At 38.5% G+C, this 25,290-nt stretch overlaps 1 protein-coding gene across 1 annotated transcript in view; it reads left to right on the top strand.

Annotated features, from left to right (window-relative positions):
* SPATA16 (spermatogenesis associated 16) overlaps positions 1 to 25,290 on the top strand; it is a 162,023-nt gene that overhangs the window by 127,481 nt on the left and 9,252 nt on the right. Inside the window, exons 9-10 of the mRNA XM_025190469.3 lie at positions 8,491 to 8,655; positions 13,557 to 13,637. Coding sequence (XP_025046254.3) covers positions 8,491 to 8,655; positions 13,557 to 13,637 — 246 coding nt within the window. The remainder of the gene's footprint in view (positions 1 to 8,490; positions 8,656 to 13,556; positions 13,638 to 25,290) is intronic.

Raw genomic sequence — 25,290 nt, forward strand, 5'->3', positions numbered from 1 at the left:
AAATCCTGCCCATCCGAGTCAGCTGATACAAGCCAGCAGGAGTGTTTTCTTGCAATGTAGACAAACCCTTAGATTAAATTCAAAGCTAGCCTCTATACAGTGAAGTATGTGAAAATACTTTCAAATCTGATACAGATATATTGTAGATATATTAGCATATTCCACATCACAGTTTTTACTATAATGTACGCAGCTTTTTCTCACCTTGGATTTTGATTAGCAGAAAAGGTCAAAAATGAAATTTGCATGTAGACTAGACTATTTTAACATAATTTTTAGATTGTTCTCCAGAAAATAAGTGGAAGAAACGTCTCTTCAAGAGACTGCAAGTACTAATCTTAACATTTTCCCCTAGCAATAACATTTTCTAGTTATCTGTATTTTGGAAAAATCAGAGGCATTTCCTCATCAGGTAGCTTAGCAAATCATAAGATTGATATTCTTAGTCTCTGACAGTAGATAAGAGATAGACAAAAACTGCTACTTAGCAATCTCTATCTGTTAGCCTTTTTTGACTTCCACAGCTCATTGTGGGGATGTTTTCAGAGAACTATCTACAATGAATCCATGACCCCCTTTTTTTTAGTGGTATCAGCTAATTTAGAATTTGTCATGTTGTATGTATAGTTGAATTATTTTTCCAATATGAAATGCTTTGCATTTATCTACACTGAATGTTATACATCATTTTGTTGCTCAGTCTACTAGTTTTGTGAGATCCCTTTATATCTCTTCTCATAATGCTTTGGATTTACCTAGCTTAACTATTTTAGTGTCATATAGAAAATTCCCCTAATTAATTACTGATCCATAACAGGACTTTCCTTCTTCTCCCCATCACTTCTTACTATGATCAAGAGCTTTTGCTTCAGGTACTTGTCAAAGGCTTTCTGAAAGTCCAAGTATGCTCTATCAATCAAATCAAACTTGTCCATATTTTTTGACTCCCTCGTAGAATCATAGAATACAGTACTAGGACTGGAAGGGACCTCGAGAGGTCATCGATTCCAGTTCCCTACCCCCATGGCAGGACCAAATATTGTCTAGACCATTCCTAATAGACATTTATCTAACCTACTCTTAAATATCTCCAGAGATGGGGATTCCACAATCTCCCTGGGCAATTTATTCCAGTGTTTAACTACCCTGACAGTTAGGAACTTTTTCCTAATGTCCAACCTAAACCTCCCTTGCTGCAATTTAAGCCCATTGCTTCTTGATCTATCCTCTGAGGACAAGATGAACAAGTTTTCTCCCTCCTCCTTATGATACCCTTTTAGATACCTGAAAACGGCTATCATGTCCCCTCCTCAGTCTTCTCTTTTCTAAACTAAACAAACCCAAATCTTTTGGCCTTCCTTCATAGGTCATGTTCTCTAGACCTTTAATCATTCTTGTTACTCTTCTCTGGACCCTCTCCAATTTCTCCACATCTTTCTTGAAATGTGGTGCCCAGAACTGGACACAATACTCCAACTGAGGCCTAACTAGTGCCGAGTAGAGTGAAAGAATGACTTCTCGTGTCTTGCTCACAACACACCTGTTAATGCATCCCAGAATCATGTTTGCTTTTTTTGCAACAGCATCACACTGCTGACTCATATTCAGCTTGTGGTCCACTGTAACCCCTAGATCCCTTTCTGCCTCAAGGAATTCTAATAGATTACTGAGACAGGATTTCCCTTTACAGAAGCCATATTGAATCTTCCCCATCAAATCATGTTCATCTATGTATCTGATAATTCTGTTCTTTACTGTAGTTTCAACCAATTTGCCCGGCACTGAATTTAGGTTTACTGGCCTGTAATTCCTAGGATCACATCTGGAGCTTTTTAAAAAAATTATCTTCACATTAGCTATCCTTTAGTCATTTAGTATGGGGGTTGATTTAAGCAGTAGATGCATACTAGAATTAGTAGTTCTGCAATTTTATCTTTGAGTTCCCTCAGAACTCTTGGATGGATAGAATCTGGCCCTTATTATTGTATGATATATCAATTTATTCCAAGAACTCCTCTATTAACAATTAATTCTGGGATAGTTCATCAGATTTGAGACCTAAAAAGAATGGCTCATTTTGGACCCAAGTATGTTTCCATAAGGTTTTTAATGAAGGCCTTAGAGAAAAGGAGATAGCATTACATACTTAAGAGACAGAATCTGAAACCCAGATTAAAGAATGTCAGGGAAAGAAAACTTTCTCTACAGGAATCTTGTTTCCCCATTTCCAGTCTATCCTGGAAATGAATTTGCAGAAACAAGGCTAGATAGTCTAAATAAAAATTTCACATTCGGCATATGAAATAAAATAGAAAAGATGCAATCAACCAATCTAGGAGACAAGATCAGGGAAATATGAGGTAGTGTTATTTGAGTGTATGAAGCGGATATTCAACTTGTGTGAATTGGCATAGCTCCATTGACTTAAATAGAGCAATGCCAATTTACTATAGTTATGGATCTAGCCCTGTAATTTTAAAATGATTGCTCTCGCTGAGATGGATACCTGCTGAGGAACCCCAAAGTAAATGCGGGGTTCTCCTGTCCATATTGAAATCAGGGGCAAAACTTTCATTCACTTCAGCAAAACTAGGATTTCAATTATGGAGTTTTGATGAGACCTCTCTGAATGCCACTTAACTTTACAAAAAGCAGAATTTAAAGTGGACTGGGTGAGATATATTCATATAGATGCTAAACCAGCAGCCAATTTACCAAGAAGTCGTGTATGGGGGATTTGCTAGAAGAAAGAAAAATCTGAGACAAAGCTAATTATCAATGATTTAGAACCAGCAGCTACCAGTCTTGCACAAAATTATAAAGAAGCAGACATATATTATTGGGAGGGAAAACTCTTTTCCTTTCCTTCATTCTTCTTTGCGCAGAATGATCCTAACAACATAGCATCCCTGCCCAAAAAATCAGATTACAAAGCAATTGTGACAGATTCCCATACTGTTCCAACTCACCATTGTGCTTGTTCTAGACACAATCGTACAGAGTAAGGTCTATTCTGCTAGCCCTAATTAAAGCCTCGTTTGAGACATAACTAAAACTGGACCATTCTGTTTGCTTGAAACTATTCCAAGTTTTTCTTGAAGCCATAATTGAAGTTTCTGAGCTATTTTCTGTGCTGTGTCCTTGGTGGTAAAACATCTTAGTGCTAAAACAGAGCTAATTAACCAATAGCAGCAGTTCTAAATATAAATCAATCCCTTCAGATGGGCCTCACAGTAACTTGGAGTTAATTATGCAATTCATTCAAGCTTTGCTGTTTGTAAATCGTGGAGTTAGTTCTAAATAGATGCAGAAAAAACACTGTGCTCCCAATTGTGATAGTCTTACTTGCTTTGAATAGTAGTACCTGCTACCCCACAGAGTCTTCCTGAAATCAGTGAGACTGTTTGCATAACCTGGTAAGATTGAGAATGAATAAGGATTCCACTCTCTAGTAGTAACTTCATCTGGTAATAAAAATTCTTTAAATCTAAACTTCCAGACATTTGCACCAGGCTCACCCCTTGGGTTTTTGAGTGTCTGCCTTTTCCTGCACCTGCGGAAATTTTCCTGATGATCCAAAGGGAGAAGAAGCAGATTGTTATGCTATTGCTCTTGTCTATGTAGAATAAAACTTTGCTTTGGGGCCATTCTATATTTATGTAATAGGGTGCTACATAACATGACTAAATTGGGCCATTTGGTATATAAATCCCTTAATGGGTTCCACAGCAAGACATACAGAAATAAAACTCACTGGAATAAACTTGGAATAAAATATGCAATTTGAGCTACACAAATTGCATACCTTATTTCAAATCTAATTTGAAATAGCTTATTTTGGAATTTGGCACGTCTAGCATGCCAATGTGCTATCTAGAGCCATCCCTTAACCCTCATGCAACAAGATTTACTAGGATGGCAAAATAGTACGCCTGTTATTTCAAAAAATATTTTGCAATAACGGATGGCTTGTGTAGATGCCAGGTACCTCCGGTATCCCAAAATAGCCATGCAGTGTTGACATACCCTTAGGGAACAAATTGCTTTTCTGTATGTTTTTATTTCTGCAATGGTGTTTATTATAAGCAGATTCCAGGGTATGTTATCTAGAATATCATGAGGGCAGTTAAGAACTGTGATGACAAATTTCAGCAGACTGTTCCAGCTCACCATTGGGCTTGTTTGCAATGCACAGAATCATTCACATGAGACGTTATGCTCATAAGAAGAACATGGGATTTTTTTAGGGGAAGAGGCAATATACTGTGTTTATTGAGAATACAAAATAAAGAGCATATGCATTCATTGGCACACACAATACACCTATTCTGTTGATGTTAGCTACCAGTCTATTGCTCCCACCAACCTAGCGGCCAGCTATGTGGAATGAAAGGGAGGAGCCGGGTTTCTCTTGGTCCAGTTCTCCAGTCTTAGCAGGACAAAGATCCAAAGAACTATGCAAGACACCCCATCGTTTATAGGAATTCCTTCTCATACAAATCTATGGATTTTGCTGCTCTATATTGTCATCAGTCACTTTACAACATACGTTTACCTGGAAATTGTTTTCATTGTTGTTTAAAATCAACCTGCTCATGACTTTTCTAAGTTGCCACATCCTGGTTTTGATGGGATTTGTTATCTTCACATGATGGAAGTGCTTGCTTCAAACTTCAGGGTCATCAATCTGTCCCTTATTTGTCCCAAATACAATGGGCTCATTTGATAATTTCTTTGCGCCCCCAAGTCTCCAACCTCTCCTCTGACCATCTGCCTGCTCCTCTGGCCTTCAGACTAATCTCTTTTGAAACAAACACATTCTTCACCCACACATACAAAAACTACGCAGTTGCTTCATGCAAGAAAGGATTACATAGTGGCTTTTGTAAATACAGATCTCGCACAAAATATTCAAAGATTAAAGATTTCTATTACAAATTCTTCCATAATACAAAAACATTCTTACATTCTTAAATTAAAGAAGCAAACAATCCTAAGGGTAAAAGGTTGATAATAGTGAGTCACAAGACCTTCTGGTCTGTTCCTGCTTTAATATTAATAACAAACACAAGCACTCTATTTAATGCATCTTTACCAATGGCAATAGGCTGTTCCTTTCTGCTGTTAAGAAAAGATGGCTGGCAAGGTACACATAGGCATATTACACTGCATAAGGCTACATTTGAGCTACATGGCTACATCTGTCCTTCCAGCAGACCACCCAAGATTTCACTACTTTTTCTGTGGATGGGCATCCCCCACCTGTCTAAATGCAGGGGGAGCTTTCGTGAGATTTCTCTTTTAGCTGCAGGTTGCTGTGGGTTATCTCTGGGGAGGGAGCAATCTGGCCCAGAGTAACTTTGTCCCTTGACTTCAGTGAGACATTACATGGGAGTGAGGGCTGCAGGGTAAGGTCCAACAATTGTTAATTTTACTTTTCTTTTTATTCCATGTGGGGCCTAGGTGCATTTGAAAGGATAAAGCGCTGTGATTTGTCTGCCAGTTAATGTTTTAGTCCCTTATTGCATTCCTATTGAAAATACATTTTCAACCCTTATGATGAATGTGTTGGTTCTATTTCTTAGACGTTTAACTCTTCCCTCTATTAAACTGACCACTTAATTTCCCTTAAAGCCTCCAAGATTGCTGTTTACTTAACCTCCACTGTACCTGTAGAGACAGTTTCAGCTTCATCCTTAGCCACATTATTATATTTTTACTGCAGCTTAGTATCCCCCTGAACTCCACTATAGTTCATGTAATTCTCATCATCTGGTTCATATCCTTGTGAAGTCTTTTGTGCCAGCAGCAGTTATTTACACTCTTCCTTTATTTTTCATTATCACTGAAACACAACTCCTGACAATGTTCAACCTGTTATAATTCTTTTAAAAATATCCTGCTGTAGGTTATTTATTTATTTACTACTGGCCAACTATAAACTTCAAGAACATTGTTTTGTCCATTGAGCACATGCTGGCTTAGGCATCAAGTATGTTTTCTTTGGCTGCATGATATGTTCCCATATTTCTCTGGCAAAGCAAGATCACTAAGAGCAATTTCATTTCCTTCCCACCCCCCTTTCCTTTTATAATAATTGGAGAAACACACTCCCTCTGACCCCATGCCTCAAGACAGCATGAGTCAGCCAAATAAAGAAGCATTTTCAACCTCTTCCTTAGATGAAGAGTCAATTCACACTGTCATTTCTTATCATTTACCTGCAGTGGGAGGTAGATTTGTTTTCAAGATGCCAGACAACAACTTTCTGCTGCAACTAAAATATTATTTGACTTGCTTTCAATTGTTACGCGTTGAGAAATTCTCTCTCACTCTTGTTGGTTGATTGCTCTGATCTACATTGCCACAATGATACAAATCTTATCCTTGGTTGGCATTCTAATTATTCTAATTCATTTCTTGAGGGTTTAGAAAGCGGGTAGAAGAGGATGAGCGGGCTAAGGGCTGGACTCTCCTCTTTCTCCCTCCACCCCCAAGAATCTGATCTAAAGTTCATTGAAGATAATGGGACTTAAGCACCTTTCTAAAATTAAGCAGATTTTAGCTTAAGTGGTTTGCTAAATAGGGATGGACTTCAGTGCATGATTAAACATTTTGCTAAGTTGGAGCCTAAATGATCATTCTGTTTGTTCATGGGGAGGAGTAACAAGCATGGCTTGTTACCAAATCCCCCTACACAGAAATTTGGTTCAGTGGAGTTATAGAGTAGATGCACCCATGGGGTATATACCTCTCTGCTTCAGTGCTCCTATCTACCAGGGGCTGGGTTGAACTGCTGGGGTTACCGGCTTTGTGGTAAGACAGCATCATTTCTCTTCCATTAGATCTCTGGTGGTTTCTTTTATAGTTTTGTAGTTTTATGAGTAGGAGTTAAGGAAATCTCTGGAGAGATGAAGGGATAATTTGATAGTAATTGCATAATTGCCCATCTTTCTTTTATGATTAGACCTGAAGATCCTGCTTTCTAACTGGGACTCCATTCTTTCCCCCATAATAGAGAAAAAAATTATGGGCAAAGTTAATTACATGCACAAATGCTTATTTTTAGGAGCCTAGTTATTAGAAATGGTCAAAAATGAAAACATAATAGTTAACAAAAGTCACCTTTGTTTCCATTTCACAGATTTTGAAAGGGACCCTTTATTATTTTTTTCAATTTTTTGTGAAATTTTATAAATGTTATAAATTTTTGTGAAATTTTTATACCAAAAATTGTAACAAAACCATTATCAGGATTCTTATCAAAATCTTCCATTTACTGAAAATTCAAGTTTTGATAAATAACAATTGCAATAATCATTTGAGTATTTTTAATTAAAGCATCAATTAAAAATATATCAAACTTTTGGGAAATACCAGCAGTTAAAAGACAAGATTTTTGCAAAAAAGCCTAATTTCATTTTAAAAAATTCAAACAGTTCACAAACTTTCTGACTGGACCCATGACATTGCTAGGTATCTAACTAGATGCAACTGCAATTTTGCCACTATGTATAATTGTGGAAACAAAAATCTGCCAAAACTATTAGAAGCTGCTTGAAAGTCTAGTCCGACATTTTTAATTTCCATCTCTTAAATAAGTGCTCTGATTTTCAGGGATGCTGAGTGCCCATAGCTCCCACTAAAAATGCATGCCCTTCTAATCACTGATTGTTTGCTTTCATAAAACCTGTTGAGGAGATATTTCCACTCCTTTGAAAACCTCTTGTTCAACCTTCCTCAAGAAAATACTTGATTATGCTCTAAAGATTTGATTTTAAAATGTATTTAGGCACCTAATATGATTTTTCAAATATACTGAAGTAGATTAGGTGTCATGGGACGTAGGCAACAAGGCACTTTTGAAAATCCCAGTAGGCACTTATCTGGATCTGTAGGCACTTTTTTTCAACCTGGCCCTAAAATTCTAATCCTGAAAAGACTTGGGCATGTGCTGAAATGTAAGCGTATGACTAAGCTGCTTATGTGCATCAAGTTACCCATTGCCTAAGTACCTGGAGGATCAGAGTCCAACTCTGCAACTTTCTGGTATTTAAGGTCAGGTTTTGAATTTTCTTTGCTTGTGAACATGCAGTAGATTTATGCATTACAGGTTTTCTCAATCTCTTTGCTGAAACATTAAAAGCAAGGGATAAAAGCCAGACAATATTTTAACAAAGAGGATTATGGAAAAGCCTTTTCTAAGTGATGACAAAAAAAATCACATTAATATTGGCTATCTGCAGTCTCCCCCTTCCCATCTGTTTTAAGCTATGCATTTCTTTTTCTAGTACTACTAGAGATTGTGTAAAGGATGTCTTTTTATATATAAGATTTTAAAAAGCTTTATCTTAAAGGTGTTGTATTCCTCTTTGGTTACAGTACTACCAGTATGAATATATATGATGATAAACCCTGACATAAATCTCAGGAGAGAAGTAGGTTTTCTGTGGCTCTCTTCTAACCCATTTGCTTTTGCTGAGAGGATAGGAGAGTTTCTCTGCATGTTCAGGTGTGATAGAGAAGTTGCAGTACGCCAGCCTCCTCTGTCGCTTGCAGCGAGTCAAGGAACAGTCCCAAGTGATTAATCAAGCGATGGCTGAGCTAGCAACCATCCCCTATCTACAGGACATCAGTCAGCAGGATGCTGAATTGGTAAGTATTTATTTTTAATCCTTGTTTTGGTTTTGTAGGCAGAGAGCCAAGAGGAGAAAAAAAAAACCATTGCAATGCAATTTATCCTGGAACTCAATTTTTAATGCACAGAGAACTTGGAATAGTTTTGAAAGCCTCACTACAGCATTTTGTCAGAGGCTAAGTGCCTGGAAGAATAACTTCTGTTCAACCAGTCAGAATCATTTGCACTTGCATTTTAAACATGTTTTCCCTTCCCCTCACCCTCTGAAAATATCCTATAAATGATTGCAATTATTTGATGGTGATGTGTTAAAACGTCAAGCACTGTAGCTGGATGAAACAAAAGAGGCAGAATGGTCTAGTGGTTAGAGTACTGGAGGGGAATTCAGAAGATTTCTGTCTCTGGCTCTGTCACAGAATTGATTGTGACATTGGGAAAATCACTTTGCTCTTCTGTGCTTCAGTTTCTTTGTGTGTAAAATGAGGATATTAACACTCACAGGGGTGCTGTGAAACTGAATTCATTAATGTTTTTAACCGATTTAATATCACAGTGGAAAGTGTTATAGCAGTTCAAGCATTGCCAGTATTGTATAGGATGAAGATTGTTTTATTCAACCACCTGCATGTTTGAAATATTTTAGTCCTCTTATTTAGGCAAAACAAATCTCTTTCATGATTTGCATGAATGAGGATTAAATGATCCTTACGCCCTACATTTATTTTTTGCTCAGATGATCCAAATCCTGGTCTACCAAAGCTTCTTGAATTTCCTAAGGCCAGTACCCTGAGGTTTGACTGCAGTCCTGCAAAGCTCCTAAGCTCTGTAGCTCTGAAGCTTCTTGGAGTAGTTAGCCATAGAGAAGTTGATCAATTGCCTATGGCTGTGGGAGGTAGTTCCCAGATTTTGAAGTCTGTACTCAAGATAAAGGGAAACCTCATTGCAGAGAAAATAGTTTATTAAAAGACACCATCCTTTTGGAAAGAGTTTCCTAGTATTAGAACCTCATTTCCTCATTTTTTAAGGATCAGTAGAGGAATATCTTGAGTTACTGATGCATTTGTCAGCACAGACTTTCTCCAGAGCACTATATTTTTATGATATCACAGCTCAGGCGCATGCTATTAAAATGTTGCCTAAATCTACTCACAACAGCTTTACTCCATCTGTGAGCTTGACCTTCCTAAGAATCTTTTTGAAGCTAGATTCCAGAAAGCCTCAGGAAAACAAGAACCTGGAAAATCTTTTTCTTTTTTTTTTTTGGCATAGGTCTTTGCAGAACAAGAGCCCATTACTGAATATTCAATGATGAACTTATAACATTCAGCAGGAAATTACTTGTTTGTCTAGTCTGTAGTATAGATAATTTAAAAGGAGAGGAAAAATTAACAAATTGCCCTGTCCACAATATTAAAATGTACTTACAATTGTCTTTATTTCCCAGACATTTTTTGCGCTCTCAACTTCTCCAGGACTTTGTCTGACTTATTATTTTTAACTGTTTACATGAACAGAGGCTAACTTCCTTTGGGCTGGAATGTTACAGCAAAGTTTGAATATCTCTCAGTTAGGACACACAATTATGCAGTTACTCCTGCCAAGTGTCCTGGTTATTTCAATGGGAAGCTACATGGAAGAGACTATACAAGCAACAGTTATTGATTGCAGGATTGGGGTCTCAAAGACTGAAACAATATCCATTTGAGTTAACAGAAAAAATCCTGTTGGTTTTGCTTAATCCTTCATTCCCTTTCATAGGAATATGGCTGGATTTTTGGTATCTTTACATCAGGATTATAATAGGACAAAACATGTTCCCATTTGCACCTATGTAAGTGAGTGGAAATACTCTGGATTTACAATGGTGCAATTGAAATTAGATTTAGCCCAAGACTAGTTTCAGATTTACTGGCAGGAAAGTGCTAAACCTGCCATATGTTTATTATTATGTACAGTATAAGGAGTATAAAGAAAAAACTCTAGAATTACAGCACTGTGCCATTTCCCACAGATACAGTAAAGGACCTGGGGGCGTCGCAGATATAAACTCCTTTATGAAACTACTGAACCATATAAATTCACAGAGTCCTAAAATATGGCATAGAGAATCTCGGCTCAGGAATTTTTTAAATTACTGTTAATTCATAAAATCGGTAAAAGAAGGGGAGACTTCAGTCAATCTGAGCTGTCAAATGCAAACAACAATCAATAAAGCCCTTCCAGGGGTTTTGTGGTTTCACGTTTGCATTTCCAAAAATCAAAGACCAAAGCAGTCTGCAAAGGGGAATTCCATTCTCATGAAAAACTTTGCTTTTTAAGAAAACCTGTCCATTCCAAAATGGGATAAAATGTCACAAATATGACATTTTTCACATGAAGCTATTTCCAGAAAACTTTTGTTTCTGGAGAACCAAAGCAGATTTTTCAGCTTGCTGGCTGCCTTCCTGGAATGCTTGTGTCAGGTTCACTTTCTCCAAAAAAGAAGAAAGAGGAAACGACAGGAGCCTTCCAGAGCAATAGCCAAGAGCTGTTGTTTGCATTTTGGAAACTGAGGGGAAATTTAAATTTTTCAGCAAAAATGAAATTTTGCAAAAAAGATATTGTCTGTTAGAAAACTGTTCCACAGAACATTCCCCGAAAGCTGTTAACTCTGCTCCTGTTAAAGTCAATGGCAGAACTTGTTTTGGGGGGTAGGGATCCACAGATTCTCATGTGAAAGAGTTCAATATTTGTTTTCTGCAAATATTTAGATCAGTAAGATTCTGTCCAATGGATGCTTTTTAAAATGTAATACCAAAGAGAAGTGAATGTGACCAAAGAAACCCTCATTTAGAGATTCACAGGTGTATTCATGGAGAAGATTTTGCATTATTTCCCCGCCACTGAAGCATGGGAAGGAATTTTAACTGAAAAAACGTGCATGTTGAGGCTTACTTCTGTAAGATTAAGAATTATAAAGCTACTGCTCAGATTGCAAGACAACTTTCCCTTACCTTGCTCTATTGAGCCTAAACATCACTGATCCTATATGTCATCTGACTACATACTCATATTGGCTACGTCTACACTGGCCCCTTTTCCGGAAGGGGCATGTAAATTTCACCAGTCGTCGTAGGGAAATCCGCGGGGGATTTAAATATCCCCCGCGGCATTTAAATAAAAATGTCCGCCGCTTTTTTCCGGCTTTTAAAAAAGCCGGAAAAGAGCGTCTACACTGGCCCCGATCCTCCGGAAAAAGCGCCCTTTTTTTATAGTCAAAGTAGGAATAAGAGCCTCCGGAAAAGGGCGCTTTTTCCGGAGGATCGGGGCCAGTGTAGACGCTCTTTTCCGGCTTTTTTAAAAGCCGGAAAAAAGCGGCGGACATTTTTATTTAAATGCCGCGGGGGATATTTAAATCCCCCGCGGATTTCCCTACGACGACTGGTGAAATTTACATGCCCCTTCCGGAAAAGGGGCCAGTGTAGACGAGCCCATTAAGTCCCCGCATTACTGTGTACACAAAGGTTAGCAACTGAGAATGCTCACCTGAATCTTCTGGATCTTAATTCTGAATTCCTTTATATGTGTGGTGGGAAGGGAATTATACCCAATACTTGAAGAAACTGGACATTATATGAGTTTATGTGAATTTCCAGAGTAACAATAAATAATGTTACAATTTTTTGAAGAGATGGTAAACCTCATGTTCCCAGCCTTAAGCTGATTTCTAAAACTATGTTTAGAGTGCAGCTCTTTTCCAAGATACTGGAGATATCCCAGAAGAGCTATGCATCATCCAAGGAATGTATCCACTTTTCCAAAAAAGTTTTTGGAAAAGCGGACACATTCTTTCACCATCCCTGTAAACCTCATTTCACGAGGAAGAAGGGATGGCTGGAAAGAGAAGGTTTTCCTGAAATGTGGTGCCGTGTAGACGTGCCAAATTTCGGAAAAGCCTCTTTCAAAAGAAAAGCGGAAAAAGGTTCGCAAATTGGGTATCTTTTTCCAACTTTTTTTTGTTGTGTAGACCTATCCCATCTGAAGGTTTTAGGAAGAGACCTAATGTGGTGAGTTTGGGGGGGGGGGGGGCGATATCCAACATCTGCCTCATATGAGGTTTCTAGCACTCTCTCTGTAGCTTCTGGTGCTGGCCACTGCTGGAGACAGAGAGCAGGACTAGATGAAATATGAGCTTGATCCAGACTGTCAGTTCTTATATATCTACATTATTTAAATGCAAATAAAAATGTATTTTTGAAAATGTTCTAGAGGAGTATCCCAAATGAGACAATGCCATAACCACACTGAATTCTGGTCTAAGCCTCTAGCACTGAATACTGGTTATCAAGCATCTATCAATATATGTTTTAATGGCTTACTCTAGGAATAGCCTGCCTTGTTTTTTATGCTCTGTTATGCTGAGTGATGGGAAGGCTCTGTCACAGGAAAAGGATAATAAAAGAAGGCAAATGAGCTTCATACTTTGAGATACAGTAAAAACACCACAGCTTTAACACTGTCCTCTAGTGAGGTTTTACACCCTGTCTTAAATTATGATACATTAGCCTCGGAAGAAAAGACAAAAAAGCATTTCTGTAATACATAGACTATCTTGGAGAATTAAATAATAAAATATGGAGACTTTATTCTTTACAACCCAAAACTGGCTTTACAAAACATAAACATTTAGTGCGTTAAAACCTATAGGCTTAACTACAAATTTTCCAGTGGAATTTTCCCTATTGTTAAGTATTTTATAGTCACAATAATACAGTGTAATGGCTGAAGCGAAGATGAGGTGGCAGCGCTCATTGTATGAAAGATGAGTAATAAAATCATCAGTGTACAAATGATTTTTTAATTAGGTTTTAATCTGTGTATTTAGAGAAGTTATTTCTGTGTGAATTCCACACTGATAATTTTTATCTTGGCGCCACAGCTGCAGTCGCTAATGGCAGATGCCATGGACACCCTTGAAGGAAGAAGTGATAAAGAACGTGTGTGGAATAAAATTCAGAAGGTAAAACTTGCAGCTGAAGACAGCAGAATATTCTGTTTCTCAGGGAGTGAGTGTCCATCTTGGGTCCCATTCGTTCAAATGGCGAAAACAAAAATTGGTGCTATTATGAGCCCAACCTTTTGTTTTGGGATTTATTAATGCACAGACAGCTAGCCATTTATTTATTTTTGCCTTAGCACATTCATATGCTTGGCCTTTGACAGCATTAACAGTTTTACATGACCATCATCTGGGGAAGCAGTTTGAATAGCGTGGGTTTGATTATTATTCTCCTTTTCTACCATTTGGGATATTCTTTTAGCTGTTTCCCATTATGGATAAAATCCAGCCCAGATTAGAGAACACATACAAGACTCTATGCACTAATTTATACTTCATTGAAATCTTACTGAAAAGCTTGAGTGAGGTTTAGGTGATATGAGGCTAACTGGGTGTGTAGTGCCTTTCTTGGAACCTCTGCTTTGGTCAATATCACCTGTAAGAGTTTTAAGAAGGACACACGGGTTAATTTTTCTCTATATAATAAATAATGGCCTGCCTGTGAAACAAGGATACTTTATATTGACACAAAGCCTTTCACCTCAAAATACTTGACAATTGTACACGTACAGCACTGGTTAAATACCACCACCTGTGAGAAAGGGAATGATAGCACAGGTAAGGGGAAATTTTGCTCAAGGTTCATAGCAGAGTATCATGGGATCTTCAGCACCTCAGACAGACAGATGGGACTTAGCATAGCAAATTGTCTCTCTCTCAGAAAAATGAAGGGCAGAAGACTTCAGTTTGAATTTCACCAGGTCCTGAACATGTGGTTCCAATGACTTGAGGAGCTAGAATCTGGTCTCAGTTACATCAGTACAAACTCTAATCCTAAATCTTTTGACTCACTGTACGTCAGAGATTAGGGGGGCTCAGGCTAGTAGATTGTGTGCGGTTCAGTCCTTCAGTAGGGGGCTGGATCTCGGCAAGCTGGGGGCCATATCCAGCCACCGGGTCTGAGGTTCCCCACCCTGAGTTAGGGGATTAAGAAATCCATGCAGGTTTGCAGAAATGTTGGTGCTCTCAGAATGCCAAAAGCCCAGCCCCTCCCTCAAAGATTCTCCATCCCCTAAGGCTGTGCTGCTGGTCATGGCAGTGGGGAGTCCCATGGCTGTTAAATCACCCAGAGGCAGCAGGCAGGCCAGGGACTGAGAGGGGTAGTGGTTGTGGGGTTGGCAGGAAGGACTGGAGGAGATACCCACCACAAACTTTGCTGGAGCCAGGACCCAGGCCAGGAATATTCCTGGTGCCTGGGCATTTCAGGCCCATATATCTCATTGCCTGTGGTTCCATGCTCTCTCATCCCAACAGAGCTATAGTGGCTTGTGGTATCACCTATATCCCCAGACAGCCTCCATTGCATGCTATTAAATCCAGTTTGTTTATTTCTGCCTATTGCAGTGATCTGGGTCTCTTTTTGAAATTCTAAAAATTGTAAACAAGGCAAAATATTTCTACCTTAACCCAAATATAACAGAGAAGTTTGAAAGTGTTCAAACAGATGTTTCTGGAGGAAAACAAAGCGATTTAGTCACTTCCAGAATCAATCATTTCAACTAAAACAGTTAAAATTCCCAGAATATGTTGTGTTTGAATGTAGTTTTAACAAAAACTAATTATTTATTGTTTAGATGAGATCAGTGATTCATGATGACTTTTTTCAAAGCACAGGATTGTTTTCAAAATGCGACCACAGGGGCGGGTTCCAAATGTTTTTCAAAGATAGCTAGAATCATAAACAGATGTCTTTTTGTCATATTTATTAGAAAAGTGAATAGATAAAAAAAAGTCATGATATTCACTACAGCTGTTGATTGATCACAGTTAACAAATGCAATTAACTAAAAAAATTAATTGTGATTTTAAAAAATGAATCATGATTAATTGCAGTTTTAACAATCACTGTTAAAGAATAGACGATCAATTGAAATGTATTAAATATTTTGAATGTTTTTCTACATTTTCAAATACATGTATTTCAGTGACAGCACAGAATATAAAATGTGTGGTGCTCTTTGTATGGTTATTTTACTATAATTATTTGCATTCTAAAAATGATACAAGAAATAGTATTTTTCAGTTCACCTCTTACAAGTATTGTAGTTCAATCTCTTTATTGTGAAAGGGCAACTTACAAATGTAGATATATTTTTGTTGCTTAGCTGATCTCAGAACAATGCAAAACTTTATAGCCTATAAGTCCATTCAGTATTACTTTTTGTTTAACCAATCACTAAGACAAACAAGTTTGTTTACATTACAGATGATAATGCTGACTGCTTCTTATTTATAGTGCCACCTGAAAGTGAGAACAGGCATTCACATAGCACTTTTATATCCATCATTGCATGGTATTTACATGTTGGATATGCTAAACATTCTTATACTCCTTCATGTTTAGGCTGCCATTCTGAAGGACATGCTTTCATGCTGATGATGCTTGGTAAAAAACAATGAAATAATTACATTTGTGACTTATCTGCTTGGGGAGAATAGTATTGCGGTTTCCCCCATACTTTAAGGAAATTGGCTTATGACTATGTACATGCTTAACTGAAAGATACCATATGCAAATCAGGTCATGTAACATGTAATCTTAAAAGTCATTTTAAAAGTTTACATCTTTGTTGTATGTGAAATCAAAAATATTAAGTGGAAACCTATATTATTAATCCATGAGTTCTAATAAATGCCATTAGTGATACTACAAACTTAGTGGCTGTGTGATCAAGTCAACAATCTGTGAATGGATTTGTTTTTCCTGTAATCCCATACTGTGGTTAGTCCCATAAAGACATGTGACCTGACCACATGATGGAATCAATTTGGCTGTGTCTAGACTGCATCCCTTTTCCGTAAAAGGGATGCAAATAAGACACATCGCAATTGCAAATGAAGCGGGGATTTAAATCCCCTCCGCTTCATTTGCATAAACATGGCTGCCGCTTTTTTCTGGCTTGGAGCTTTGCCAGAAAAAAGCGCCAGTCTAGACTCAGATCTTTTGGAAAATAAAGCCTTTACCGAAAGATCCTTTATTCCTCTTAAAATAAGATCCCTTATTCCTCTTAAAAGCTCCGAACCGGAAAAAAGCGGAAGCCATGTTTATGCAAATGAAGCGGGGGGGATTTAAATCCCCGCTTCATTTGCAATTGCGATGTGTCTAATTTACATCCCTTTTACGGAAAAGGGATACAGTCTAGACACAGCCTTTTGGTTCTGGTACTTTTCCACTCAAGGTGAGAAAAATTTGAAATGGACACAAAGAATTCCTGTCTTGGGCAAAATATATATAAAAGCAAGGAACCAAACAAAATAGGCAGTAGCCAGATTCCAGGAGGCACCCCCTTGCACACACACATACACACATCACTTAACATACCTGCTGGAAATGTCTAAGACCAAATAGGGAGAAGAATCTTGTGAAAGAGATCATTAGAACTGTTCAGGGTAAGAATTTGCATGGAACAGGTTTTCTTAGTGTATTAGCATTCACTAGTGAGTTTTGTTTATTTTGTTTATTTTGGCTTGACAAACTTTGATCTGTCTGTTTTCCTTTGCAATCATTTAAATCCTACTTTTTATACTTAACAAAAACACCTTTGTTTATCAATGAAAGAAAGATATGCACAGTGGTTGCTCTCCCCCCAGTAGCAATAAATAAAAAGAGCTGATCTTACAAGCTTTCTCAGTGTAAAACCTTTGCACAGAGTAAAACAGATTGCGGTTTTGGTCCCTTTTGGGGGTTGTGTTCCTGGGTGCTGTTAATGACTCTATAGCTGAGCCCTCCCAGATCTGAGATGGTTCAGTGTCTGTGTTGCTCTCCAAGCGGGTGGTAACCCCAGCCAATATTCCTTGGCCGGGGGAGACCAAAGCTTCTGGCCCAAGTTTTTGTATATCAAGTTTTTAAGTATATTAAAAACTTGATATACAAAGACTCTCTGAACAAATTGCTGTGATGATAGAGAGGCTTATCAAATTAGTTTCAAAATATTCTGGCCATTTGTATACTGTAGGAGTGACAAAAACAGACCTTGGTAGGACAGATGTTTTATGGGATTCTGCACTCATGGAAATCATTGATGGCTTTGCCTTCTTCATTAGCTGTTGTGAGTGAATTTATCATTCAGGCTAATTGTTATTTCGAAGTATTAAAAATAAAGAAAAGAAAAATGGCCAATTAATTTTACTGATAAAAGCAAATGTCAATGGAAAGAGGCTGTTTTTCTCAGCACTAATGGGTTCTGGAGCCTTTCACCTCTAGGTCCCTGCATAAAATTTGGCCAGCATACAAAGTTGTTGAAATTATGGCTACCTGACAGCTGTTTGAGTTGGAGGCATTCTCAATCCATTTCCTAGTGAACAGGTGTCCGGCCACCGAACGCTCACTAATCACTGACACCCAGGCTAGTATTCTCAATAGACAGCCCGAGGAGTTAGGTACATAGGGAGCTGAAATTCACCTCCTTTCACCCTCACCCCCAAAGCCGATGTACCTATGATTTGTGCAGGGAAGCTACTGTTGCAGGTGGCAGGAATAAAGTCTCTTCCATAGTCCATTTGTCTGCACACCAGCCCCCAAGATAGAATAGAGACTGACACCACGGGAGATTGTGGCCACTGGAACCATGTAACCAAAGACCATTGGACCTAATTCTGTCCAGTCCCAGCCCAGTTTCCATGTTCTCATGTGGAACTGACATAGAGCCTTGTTCCACCATGCATAGCGTTCTCCTGTATCCCTGTTAAGCTAGTGTTCATCCTCCATGCAGTGAATCCATGGCCCTTCCACAATGAAATCTTTCTATCCCATATATTGCTAGGCACATTTAATCCACAGAGACCTTTCCTTCCTTTCACTCATCAGGGTAATCCCTATGCACCAGCATTCCAAGCACATTTATTGAGCAGTGTTGAAGAACTCGTGAGCTACGGCTATACTGGCATGATTTTGCACAAATACTTTTAACACAAGATTGTTTGCGTTAAAGTATTTGTGCAAGAGAGCATCTACACTGGCATGGATGCTTTTGCGCAAAAGCACATCTCTTGCGCAAAGGTACATGCCAGTGTAGATGCTCTCCTGCGCAAGAAAGCTCCGATGGCCATTTTAGCCATTGGGCTTTCTTGCGCAAGAAATTAACGTTGCCTGTCTACACTGGCCTCTTGCACAAGAACAGTTGCACAAGAGGGCTTATCCCTGAGCAGGAGCGTCAGAGTATTTGCGCAAGAACCACTGCTTTCCTACATTAGAACGTCAGTGTTCTTGCATAAGTACTCACGGCCAGTGTAGACAGGTGGCAAGATTTATCTTGCCAATGTAGACACAATGGTGCTGTTCCTGTCTGTACTGCACCTATATTTAAAAATGATCTTCTCTCTACCTCCCCAGCCTCCTGTATCTGATGTAATCCTTACTCTGATATAAGTGTTAGTGATGTTGTCAAAGAGTGCAAGGAGACACGGACTCATGAACTCAGGATCTTTTGGATAATTGAGAGAGGAATTGATTTTCAGTTATTTCAACATAACACCATCCCTTTTTTTTACAATATTAATAAACTCCCATTGTTCAAAAATCAGACTTTTGGGGTTACAACAGTGAAGCTTTGTGTTGTGTGTAAGGCACTAGGCCAGAAGTATACAAAGTCTATGGATAATGTATTAATGATATAGATTGCTTAATACCGAGTTATCACTTTGAGGTTTGATATGTTTTTGTCTCAGTATCAGGTCCAGTATTATCAAAGTGCTGTTCAGTTGGGAATGGCAATCTACATGGTTGAAACACTCACACTTTAGGAACCAATCCATATTAACAATAGTTTATTAATACATTTACCCAGGTCACACACTCTCCAACCTAGCAAGGTAGATAGAGATAATACAGAACATCCATATACTCGTGCCATCCCTTGCAAAACCACCTGAAATGTTAGACATTATCTTGCTCATTGCCATCATCATCATCATCATCCTAGCACCTCCCAAGGATTACATCTCTCTCTTCTTCTGCTCAGAGGCTCGGAATCCAACTTTAATAATGTATTACACTGGCAACAGTATGCTGTTTGTATATTCATAGGAGTTTCTCCCCTCTTTCTTGTTTTTTTTTCCTCACCCTATTGATGTTGGGGTGCCCTTCTCCTGTAGCTTAATATATTAGCATGAATTAGTATATTAATGAACTCAACTTATTATCATATACATCAACTCTTGTGGTTAGACATCTACAGATGTTCCCATCCTAAAATATTCCAAAACTCATATTCCTGTGGTTGCTTGGTGTCAATAAGTACAAATTAACCCCATTTAATGTTCTGTACCAAGTTCCCCAAAACTTATGCGTGATTATCTGTGCAAAGTGTATAGGCCTCCTAACTACTGAAGCCAATGAAGCCAATGTCCTTCAGCAGACAAGCCTGTAGGTTCCTTGTATTACTGCTCAATAAAATAAATGAAAAAGCTAGCTCTATGGGCCACCAGAATCAGAGAGTTTTATATTCAATTCCCTTCTGTTCCACAGTAATCCTGTGTGATATTGGTCAAATTAGTTAATCGTTTTGTGTCTTAGTTTCCCCTGGTGTACAATAAATAAATACATACCTGAAATAGCAGTTTTCCCTTTGAAAATAAATACATTAATATTTTTAGGTACCCAGACAGTGATTGGGAGGGCATGTAAGTAGATAAACCTACCGGTTGGTAACAACCATCCACATCAAAAGGAAGGTACAATAATGCAGCAGGGCCCAATAGAGATCTTTTTAATCTTCACATGTAATAATACAGCTTTTTCCCTTTCCTTCTTTTAGTTCCCTTTGAATTCAAACAGCTTGTGGTTTAATAGGGCCATTTTAACATCTTTTGAATAACTGAACAATAGACACAAGTTGACAAATAGACTTCTCTGAGCTGCCACATGTGAGACACTTTCATAAAACCTTCACATCTGAGTTTACCTCAAGGGCATCACGTACTTTGCAATGTAGATAAGTAATTATGGCTGTCGTTTGCTGAGTTCAGTGGAATGACTATTTCATAAATCTGACAGCAGAGCACATACATAAGAATGAATAAAAGAACAGCTGTAACAAACATAAGGATAAATGTATGGGGAAAGCAGTACTAATGTATATAAATATGTAATGGAGTAAAATTGTCCTGTATTTTTGCCAGGCAAACAGATTCCTTTGCTACCGCTGTCACCAGCAACAGGCCACTTTTCTTGCAATGCTCTATGTCAGGGACAAATTCAAAACTAAGCCATGGATAGGCAGAATAGCCTAGACCAGCAGTTTGCAATTGGGGTCCCAGGGTCCCTTGAGGGGGGAACAAGCAGGTTTTGTGCGGTCCGCCAGGGCCAGCATTAGGCCCACTGGGGTGCAGGACAGAAAGCTGACCAGTGTCTAATGTCATGTTAGACTGAGGAATAACATCAACCATTGAACTTTTATATGCCTCCAAGTTGCTGACAGGTGAATAATAAAAACCAAACACATAGGATATTACAAGTAGGATTGGAAAGAGTGACAGCCCTGTTGGTACAGGACACTTAACACTACTAGTTCCTAATTAATAGAAATTTGGCCTATTCCATTATGCATGATGCAGGAAGAGACTGTTGAGGGGAAGAATTTTAAAGAATGGTGAAAAATATAGCAACATGGAAGTCTCTGAAATGTTAAAAAACCTCATCTATTTGTGGTCACCATTTCAATTCCTTTTCCAGTAGGTCACAGGGCGCAAAGCATCAAGTACTAAAAATGAGCAAAAATTTTGACCTTAATGTTTTTCAATGAAAAATGCAAATTTACATTGAATTACACATTTTATAAATTTGTATAGAATTCGCCAAATCATTTTAGTTGAAAAAAAAACCAAACAAAACAACCTGAAAAGAATTAAAACCTTTTATTTTGACATTTTTCAAAACAAAAATGTTTTGGTTTTTTTTCCATTGCAAAAATGTTTTGGTTTTTTTATTTGAAATTTCCTTCAATTATTTTCTTTTAATTAAAAAAATTTAAAAAATTAAAATGAAACATTTCATTCAGCCCAAAATATTATTTTCCCTGACTTCTCAGTTCAATAAGCATTTAATTTTTTGGTTTGTTTATGTCAAGCCTACCTGAAATGAATTTTCTTTTCCAGTTTTGCAGCATGATCAGTGAACAGGCAAATCAGTTACTCTAATGGCTTTGCTCAATATTCCACTGCATATTCCTTACAAATAGGCATTAGCAAGAGTAATTTTGGCTCACTTTTCTCCAGCACTTGCTGTCATGAAGGGTACGTCTACACTGTGTGCTAAAGTCGAGTTAATTGCGTAGCTGAAGTCATAGTACCTTGACTCGGCTTTTGGCGCTGTCTACACAGCAGGAAGTCAAAGGAAGAACACTCTTTCGTTTACTTCCCTTACGCCTCATGAAATCGGTTAAAGAAGTCTGAATAAGAAGCTTGTTATTTCAAAATAATTTTGAAATAACGTGCTTGCTGTGTAGACGTGCACTCTGTTATGTCGAAATAGCATGAGTTATTTTGAAATAAGCGTACAGTGTAGACATAGCCAAAGAGCCCTGCACCTAAATTCCATGCATAGCTGGTGCCCGTCACAACAGACATGGTGGCCTTTGCCCAGACAGATATGCATATGGAACCCAATCCTGCAAACTCTTGCTACTAAGGATTATGCTTATGACTGTAAGAAATACCATGAATCTTCACAACTACAAGTACAAGTAAGCACTATGCTTGATGGGGAGTGTTTGCTGCATAGTTTGTGAAGTGAAATTGGATTGTTCATACTGTCTGGCTCTTAGTAATTGTAATCTATCATTAGTATTATTCACATTCTCATTGCAAAACATTCCTCTTCCCCCACCTACTTTCAGCACCAAATTAATGCTAATGTGCTAACAACCGTCCTGTTTCCTATCGGTGCACACTGAACCGTTTTACAGTGTTTCAGTACTTGAGGAAGGAAACATCTGACAGAGCCGTCTGTCAATTAACATGCCAGTTTCATTAAAGAATGGCAATGCACAAGAGCCAGATGTGTGCAACATTCGCAAGAGAAACATTGTCTTTACCTTCTGCATCAGCAGCCAAAATTGTGACTTCTTCTAGAAGCAGGTCCAGGCAAGAATTGCAGTCTTAGAAGTGGACACAGTAGTTATGGGTATCGTGTATGTCACAGTTCAGGGCATCTGTGCCTGTATTGCCCGTATGTGGTCAGCGAGGCACCTACATTAAGGTTCCTGGTTCTTCAGTCATCACTTCTCCTGGGCTTTTTCTGATAGCACAGTTTCCTGCCTGCACTATGAGTTGCTCAGCAAGTCAGACTGCCTGAGCAAGCCTCTTTGTGTTCTCTCAGACCCTAGAAATTGTTATAAACTACCATACAGCTCTTTTTCTGAGCAAGCACATTAATTGGTAAGGTGAAAGCATTATAGAGAAAACACATTAAAACATGTCTGCTAATAAGTTTACCAGTTCCAACTCAGGCTCTGGTAGGACTCACCCAATATTCCATGGTGGCAAAGCAAGAAAGGAGAAATATTTACATTGTTTGGAGAAAAAAATAAATAGATCTCCAACAAGCCAATTTAGTTTTATTTCTGGGAGATGTGAAACATGATAAAGTTTTCAAAACACCTTAGTCACATCCTATGTCCCAGTTTCCAAGGTGCAAAAACACCTATTAAATAGATCAGTGGGAATTACACCCTAGTAAGGCCAGATTTTTAAAGATATTTAAGTGCCTATTTGCATTTGCAAAGTACCTCAGGGCCTAGGTGTCACTGGAACTTAGATGCCTAGGTGCTTTTGAAAATTGCACTAGTCCCTATCTGCATCTCTAGGTGCTTAAATAGCCTTAGAAAACTATCTCATCTGACTTAGCTGCTCTTGAAAATCTAGCCCCACTGGGAAGTAATTCCCATTGCTCTGTTCAACAGGATTTTTGCACCTTGAAAACTGGGACAGAGGGTCCCTGAGTGACTCAGGTGCTTTGAAAACTTTATCATGTTTCACATCTTCCAGAAATAAAACTAAATTGGCTTGTTGCATATCTATCTAATTTTTCCTCCAAATAAAGTACATACATCTTGATTTGTCCCCATGGAATATTGCCTCCTGCATCTTCTACTTTTGCAAAGCCTTTGATCTGTTTTAGCAACTAGCATAGCTGTTGATAGGTATTCTCGCTCAGATCTGTAGAGGTTATCATACTGGCTTTTAAAAGATGTGTGTGCATGCAGGTAATTTTGTAATCAAAACTGCTTTTCTTGAGTACTGGGTGCATCAATATCTTCCTGTGGATTATTTGGGAATCACAGAACCAGAGGATTGGAAAGAACCAGTGTTCCTGGTAAGCTGTGCGTTTGTGTGCCACTCAGGAGACATTCAAATGCTGCCCAGCTGATTAGCAGAACGCCCACAGCTAAGTTATTTTGTTTCTACTGCTGGTGCACATTTGCACATACCTTGGTGCACATAAAAATTGATTCCACATGTGGATGGAAAAAATCTGCGCATGGATGAAGAAGACTATAGGGAATATTGGAAGGGACCACAAGGATCATTTAATCTAACCCCTGTCAAGATGCAGGATTTGTTGGATCCTAACCATGTCGCCACTTCCTTTTGTAATCCTCCAGTGAAGGAGTTCCACAACCTCTCTAGGCAGCCTGTTCCATTGTCCTCCTGCTCTTACAGTGAAGTTTTTTCCTGAGATTGAATCTAAATAGGCTCTGCTGTAGTTTGAACCCATTGCCTCTTGTCCTGTCCTTTATAGCAAGAGAGAACAACTTTTCTCCATCTTTTTTATGGCAGCCTTTCCAGTAGCTGAAGGAGATATCATGTCCCTCCTTCATCACCTCTTTTCCAAACAAAACATAGACAGTTCCTTCAGCGTTTGCTCATCCCTTTTGTCATCTTTGCCACTTTGCCTCTGGAACCTTTGCAGTTTTGCTACCTCCTTTCTATATATTGTTGACCAGAATTGGCCATGGTATTCCAACTGTCACCTTCCATGATTGCCATGCTATGCCTCTGTTAATTCAACCCAAAATTCCGTTTGCTTTTTCTCAATAGTATCACAGAGCCATCTCAGCAGTGCTGCTGCCATGCCAGTTTCTCCCAATCTGTATTTGTGCATTTGTTTTTTTCTTCCCTGTGGGTACATGTACGCTGCAAGCTTATTTCGAAAAAAGCTATTCTGGAAGATATCTTCCGGAATAGTTTATTTTGAAATAGAGCGTCCACACTACAGGGAAGCCTCAAAATTAGTCCAAAGCAGGCTCCCTTAATGTGGACGTGCTATCTCTATTTAGAGCCCCACAACGCACTGGGGAGGAATAACTTAGAATGGCCCCATTGAGGAGCTATTTCGACATAGCAGCAGTGGAGCATCCACACACACCCTTTTCCAAAGGAGCTTTTTCAGAAGAGGCCTTATTCCTCATGGAATGAGGTGTAGCAATGTCAGAAAAAGCCCTCTGTTGTTTCAATTTTCTTTCAAAATAAATCAGTTGCTGTGTGGATGCTAGTATTATTTTTCTGGAATAACGGCTTTTATTCCGGAATAGCGGTGCAGTGTAGATGCACCTTG

Source organism: Pelodiscus sinensis, chromosome 10 (assembly GCF_052426305.1).
Source record: "Pelodiscus sinensis isolate ZL-2025 chromosome 10, ASM5242630v1, whole genome shotgun sequence".
NCBI lineage: Eukaryota > Metazoa > Chordata > Testudines > Trionychidae > Pelodiscus > Pelodiscus sinensis.